This window comes from Dermacentor variabilis, chromosome 1 (genome assembly GCF_050947875.1).
Source record: "Dermacentor variabilis isolate Ectoservices chromosome 1, ASM5094787v1, whole genome shotgun sequence".
In the NCBI taxonomy this organism is placed as follows: domain Eukaryota; kingdom Metazoa; phylum Arthropoda; class Arachnida; order Ixodida; family Ixodidae; genus Dermacentor; species Dermacentor variabilis.
This window is the reverse complement of record NC_134568.1, coordinates 287,518,044-287,525,046: the sequence shown is the minus strand read 5'-3', so window position 1 is coordinate 287,525,046 and position 7,003 is coordinate 287,518,044. Positions and strand designations below refer to the sequence as shown.

At 43.7% G+C, this 7,003-nt stretch overlaps 1 protein-coding gene across 1 annotated transcript in view; it reads right to left on the bottom strand.

Moving 5' to 3' along the window:
- Positions 1-207: 207 nt before the first annotated feature.
- ERp44 (Endoplasmic reticulum protein 44) overlaps positions 208-7,003 on the bottom strand; it is a 51,286-nt gene continuing 44,490 nt past the window's right edge. The window contains exon 12 of the mRNA XM_075677655.1: positions 208-2,445. Within this exon, the coding sequence (XP_075533770.1) occupies positions 2,365-2,445 (81 nt within the window). The 3' untranslated portion in view covers positions 208-2,364. The remainder of the gene's footprint in view (positions 2,446-7,003) is intronic.

Genomic DNA, 7,003 nt, shown 5'->3' with positions numbered 1-7,003 from the left:
AACCTCTAAGTTCCCTGCCCCATATGGTAGTACAAAGAAAATGCCATCATTGCACAATTTTTTTTTTTCAAGCCATGTGCCATGTAGAGTAGTACTTATGCCAAATTCAGAAGTTGCAGTAAATTGTGCACAAGTAAAAAGTGCAGAGCACTTTGATGGCTGCTACATTTGGGCAGCTAAACAGCTAAAAGGCATCAAAACAACTGCTCAATGAGCCCCCAACAAACATTTATTATCGAAGTTTTCTTTATCTTACAAAGTGACGGTGTGCCCAGCAAGCACAAAACCACATTCATTCAAGACAGGAGAGGTAACAGTGTGTTTCTGGTCAGAGAACCACAATTACAAGCCTCTCAAATTATTCACCAAGCTATAAAGGTGGTCAACATAGCCATCTGGCCACATGTACAAAATAGACACACAGTCTGAAATGATGTGAAGGTGATCAACCAAGTGTCAAGTCAGGCTCCTAAACAGTGACTGGCCGTTCTGTGAAAGTGCAGACCAAGAGTAAGCTATGCTTGTATATTTACCACTTCAGAACCTTAGTCGAGGCAGTTTTGAATTGCAACAGTTGAGACTAGGGTGACCACCTCCAGACCATTTGAGACAGTGCAATTCCTTTCTTTATATTATCTCAAATTAGCGCAAGTTGGCATAAAAAAAAACTCAGTTAAACCAGCACAGTTTCCCCCATTCATCTGTACATTACACAAAACCATGGAGAAAATGTGACAATAGATCCCCAATCGTAGCAGCAAAGCAACTACTGAGCAACAGGAACCACCTTCCAGAGTTCACTTCACAGCTGTTTCACTGGTTACCAGTACATTTGGCAGATAAAAATTCTGCAGTAGCAACTGGCTTTGTTTATGCTTGCCAGCACAAGGTCAATGTGACCCCAATTAAATGTAAAAAATTGAAAAAAAAAAAGATATAATGCTGCTGGAAATTTGAACTGTACCCATTAAAACAAGTAGGTGGGGAGGGGGGGGGGGCGAAGTTATAGAAAGCACTGCCTATAATCGTACTGTTTACACTGAAAAACAGACTCTGCGTATGAGCAAAATTAACAATTTTGGCAAGCCAAGAAAACATCCTGTGCCAATGGTTTGAAGAGGAGGGCCACTTTCAAGACAGAGCCATCCAAGACAAGCCTATGCTGCAGGATGAAATGTTACCAAGCTACAATGATGCACTGTTACAGACCTTTAGGATCAGACATAACAAAGCCCAAAAACTGATATGTTTGTCTGTTACTGCAAATAAGTGGTGCTTTCCTACAAAGGAATATTGAATGGAAGCAAGGCAGCTCTGGTAGGCTAAATGACCTCTGCCCTATGCACGTGAGCACCTGATCTTTTATCACAAAAACAAAAAAAGAAACTACAGAGGATGGATAGCCATAAATAACACTTCTCATTATTCAACATTCCAGTGTTACTGAACCGCCCAGCATCAAATCAAAACATTCGTTAGTACTTTGTGCGTGCAAACTGCAAAAGCACACTACTTGGTTCCTTAACACTGCATCACATTCAGCAATTTTATCAATCTATGTGTCAGAATGTTAAAAAGGTGCCGTAAAGAGCACAACAAATCATGTATGCTACGCCGCCATTTAAAGCCACCTAAATTAGTGTACCAGTAATATTACTCTCGACAATCTGTACAAAAACAAGCACAACTTTTCACGCTCCTTCGTTCTTTTGCAATGCTATGCAGAGTCGAGTTTTTACATGCGTGCATGTGATGACAGGTTTGCTAACAACACAGGGAAAAAAATAGGTAAAATGGTGTGACTGACATTCACATCAGTGACTTGAAAAAAACTCATGAACCCAATACGGTTCCTGTATTAAAGTATAAAAACCAAACACCATAAGAAAACAAAAGTGCCAAATTCTGCACTCTGAGCAATAGCCACATTCCTCAATAATTATGCAACAAATATTGCACAACATAGACACAAGTGGCCAATTAAACAATTTCAAAACAGATGTGCTCTACAAAACTCTTTAAAAATGAGCATGAGCCAATGGAATCACGGAATGAAGAAGGGACATGTATTCCACGTGTACGTTGCCAAAATCACACCATTTGCATCACAGCACCTCTCGGCAGTAGTAAACATAGAATATAACTGAAAACAAACTATAAAACATAATTTTCTATTTCTTTTTCCAAACCATTTTGTGCTCAATACAACAGGTCTGTAACTAAATGTTTTAAAAGAGAGAAAAAAAATTATACAGAGCACAAAGAAATGTTTACGTAGCTATTTCCACATTCTTTACTTCTCATGGCCCTAGAAAAATGCAGTGACCACTAGTCGGACTGTACAGTTTCTCTCTGATAGCTCTACTACAGTTCATCCTTCAGTATAGTGTATCGTTGCCGAGATGGAGCCAAGTTCTTGAATGTTGACTCGGGTGGATCAGTAGCCTGCAAAACAAATGTTACTTTGTTAGACAGCGCAATGCAAAATCTCACATGATTTACGTATGCATATTTCCTTGCACACTTTTCCGGAATTTACATCTTGACAACAGTTTTGTAAGTGCACACACACACAACAAGCACACACCCAAAACTAGTTTGCAGACTGTGCTATGTCTCTTAGTGTCCTTTTACCTTCTTCTGTGGGTAGAACAGTGCAAACGTTAGTAGAGTCGACTTCCGTTAATTCGACCCTGACGGGCCGACGAAAATGGTGGAATTATCCGGCGGGTCGAATTAAACAAACTACAGCAAATAACAACTTGAAGGGGCAGCGCTGCCCTTTCAAGATGTTCAACCAGTGCCAACTCCCCCAAATGTCGATCCTTATACAGAAAAGAACACTGACACGCGGTTGATTCACTTTGCAGAATTTGCGTTTTACGTTAATTTCGCCACAATACAGCTGTGTTATGCAGTAAAGCATAGCAAACAGGGGAAATGTGTCCCTCTTACAGGACATTGCCCGTGTTCCTTAATTTATACACACGCGTGCCGTTTCTTGTCACAGTACGAACACTGTGACAGGTAACAAGATTACTGGCAAATCTTCAGAGTTTTAGATTTACCCCCGCACTTTTGTTGGCCCTAACGTACCCTCGACTTTCGGAGTTTTTCCCTTTACTGCCTTCCTTTTCGGTAGCTTTCCCAAAACACAGATGGTTTTTCTCCGCTTCTCAGTACCTGCAGACAGCGCGTTTGCACGTAATATGTCCTGTTATAGTGGCCCCTACACAAGAATATCCTATAGTGGCCCCTATCCAGTCTTCACATGTTTCACCGCATACCACGGTTGCGTTGCGGCGAAGCTGACCAGTCATGTTCGAATTATCCGGCGAAAGTCAATTTTGAGATCGAATTAATGGAAGTTAGGGCCCCCAGAAATTTATGGCCATGTCGGGACCTCCAGTCAGAATCAAATTTAGCAAAATTCGGATTAACCGGAGTCGAATCCGCCTTTTACGACGCCAAACTGGGCATGCGCAGTGCCCTCCCTAGTGGCTGAGGACCGAAGCGATTTTGTAGGCGCACGGCCAGACTCGACTCTCTCCTCCGAGTGAGTCAAGTCCGGCTGTGGCAGGCGCTGCACTTGTCAATTGAATAGGGTGCAAGCCGTTTCTCTTAAGACTCTTACAGACCGGCACATATACGTGTCTGGCCATGCTACACGAAGTTTACCCCGACGCATATCGCGACGAAGCCTGCCTGTCCAGCGGGCAGACCTCCTTCTAGCGCACATGCTCTGGGAGTGCAGGTCGCGATACCCTAAATTCAGCAAGGAGGAGTGGGACTCGCTTCTGCGTAGCCTCGTTCTAGACAAGCAAATCCTGACTGTCCAGCATGCCCGCGACCGAGCCAGTGGGCTAGACCTGCCGATCCCGACGTGGGACTAGCCGGGTGCGCGACAAGTTCACGTCCTCGCCAGAGCACCAATAAAGTTTCTTCACTCACTTGTCAGCCACGCCATTCCCGCTGCCGCGCACACGGAACACCTTTCGAACATTAGTGCCATCGAAATTTGGCGGGATGCCAATGTCGTGTGCCGCTTACGGCTGTACCTCTCGTGATCATCCCAGCAGAACAGTGCAGTTTTTCCGATTTCCATGGATAAAACGCGATCGACAGCACCATGAAGCCTGGATTAGGGCTGTGAAGCGGCAAGATGTGCAAGGGCGTCTATGGCAGCCGTCAGCAGCATTCTCGACTGTGCGGGAAGCACTTTGTGACAGGTAGGACAGGCATATGTAGTTTACCTCTGTTTTTGTGGTTACTGACTCATACGTCTAATCGCGACAAGGACGAAAACATATGTTTGAGCTAGCGAAACAAACAATCTTTGAGCTCGCGCAAGCCAGCTGAGTGAAACGCAATTTTTTTTTTTTATCCTCTCTGTGCAGCCGCTAAAACACTTCTTTTTGCAACTTCACATCGTGAACCTTTACAGCTTTATAAACGCTCACCGAACACTCGTTATGTCAATGTAGTTATCTGTCGGAGCCAAGCGCACCTGCACTGCTGGGCTGACGTGGGAAACAGTGTGCACTGTGGAAGTAGCTGATGGTGCTAGTTAGCAATCGTTGCTAGTTGTAGTTTCGTCATTCTTGTCGGCACTAAGAAAGCAATATTTACTTGCAGAAGGCTTAGGTTCATTTAGCAAATCGTGATGTAGTACGGTATGTACTAAGGCTCATTTTCCCGTGCATCGTCTTCTAGACTCGAGTGGCGTGTCTTATTGTGTATTTGATATTTCAGGGGTGCCTTCACTGTTACCCAGACATCTGGATTTCATACCGACGCTGTTTGTGAACCCGGACCAGTTAAATGAAAGGATGCCGTCGACCGCTTTGTTCGTACCTCGGCGCGTTCTAAGGGGAAGACAGGCGCCCCCACAAACAGGAGGTATCCCCAATTTTGGAGATTCCGACCATTCTTAGGCATTTTTGTAGATGTACACATACTTTATGTGGGTAAATAACATATGCAAATTGGCATTCTGTTGGCCTCCCCATTGCCTGTGTATGTACGCCACACTATGGCACACCATAACGCAAGACATGCAGTGGCGAAATGTGATATTTGCCCCAAGAACTACACCTCATGTCTTATTCAAATTATACGTTTGTGTACGTACTCGTACTGTTTTATTACTTATTCCTTTATGCCACAGGTGCAGCAGTTTCAGGTCAAGAAGGAGCTTAAGTGTTGCCGAAGTTCTTTTTCCAGCCGTTTGTCATGCTGAAGAAACCTCCGGGTACAAACAATTCACTAACGGCTATGACGTACACATTGTTTCGGTCTTGTCACACATGATGCTTGGTTGGTCATGAGTCTCGCGTGGGGAGGCTGTCACAGCACACAGCGGTGCCTGCCAAATTGTTTCTCGTGGACACCGCACGATGGTGCCATCATGCATCGCAAAAGGGGGATTAACGGAAGTCTACAGTACTATTTTGTTGTTGCCAACACATATCACCTTCTTACACTTTTGTTTTGCTTGCCCTGCAAAAGTAGCTGGCACCAACATCTCCTTTCGGTTCATATATATAAAAAAAAGAAACGGCCAGATGCACATGGAAATACCATACAAAAAACTTGCATTGAATAGGAGCAGCATCTTATAATTTTGGCTTTCAGATAGCAGTGCTGCATGAACCAGGTCAACCAGAATATGCCAGGCAATGCTCATTTGATAAAGATGTTGCAAGGATTTCATAAGGGAGCCAAAGATTTCATGGTGGTACATTTTTCCAATTTCTTCTGTCATGATGCCAACTTCTAACATTCCAACCTTCTCAAAAAAAGGCTTAACAGTCAGAAAAGTTTTGGGAACGCAGCAAATATAAACACACCAATCAACAAACCATACAGTGAAGATCACCACTGATGCATAACATAAATCTTTGATGTCACTCAAATGTCTTGCAAGCATCCCCCTCCCCCCTTTTTTTGCTGTCCTTAACTGTCTCCTTTTATGACTGACATCACAGGGTAAAAATAGTTGCTAGTGACATCTTAATATCATGAACAGCTGAAGCCAAATGTACAGAGCAAGAGAATAACAGTAACATAAGCAAGCACCACCTAGCAGAACTATGAAGAGTAGAATTTTGAAGAGAGCAAGCCAAGTGAGTTAAGGAAGTTGTGCACTTAGACCTGGAAACAACCAGTTTGAAAAACATAAAAGGAAAGATGCAGTAAAATGTGCCACTGGCTTGCACATCCTTTGTGCCAACAGGGTCACACTGGTTCTAGCAGACTAGGAATGACCAACTAAGGGGAAATGATACATCCACCCAATAGTGGCGATTGCGATTGCCACAAAGAAAACCCGTACGGTTCCTCGAAAGAAAAGCCTCGTAGTTGAAGAAAATTCGTCCTGGCTCGGGACTCGAACCCAGGACCACTGCCTTTCCAGGGTAGCTGCTCTACCATCTGAGCTAACCAGGCGGCTAGCAGAGGGCAGGGCGAAGTCGAATTTGTCAATAACTCGAAGCAAAGGCAAGAGTTTTGATGTAATTATTCTGTGGAAACCCGCAAGGTGGAGAGAAGTAATTAAGGGAAATATGATACAGCCACCCAATTGTGGCGATTGCTACAAAGAAAACCAGTACGGTTCCTCGAAAGAAAAGCCTCGTACTTGAAGAAAAATTCGCCCTAGTCCGGGACTCAAACCCGGGACCACCGCCTTTCTGGGACAGACGCTCTACCATGTGAGCTAACCAGGCGGCTAGCAGATGGCAGGGCGAAGTCGAATTTGTCAACAACTCAAAGCAAAGACAAGAGTTTTGACATAATTATTCTGTCGCAATCTTAATACATGCTTTGTAGAAGTAATGCTTTGTAGCAATCGCTACAATTGGGTGGAAGTATCATTTTCCCCTTAATTACTTACTTATCTCCACCTTGCAGGTTTCCACAGAATAATTACTAGGAATGATGTAACAAAAAAAAAAGGGTAAGCCTCATAAGTAACTTTTAGTGGTTGCTAACTATGCTGGAACAA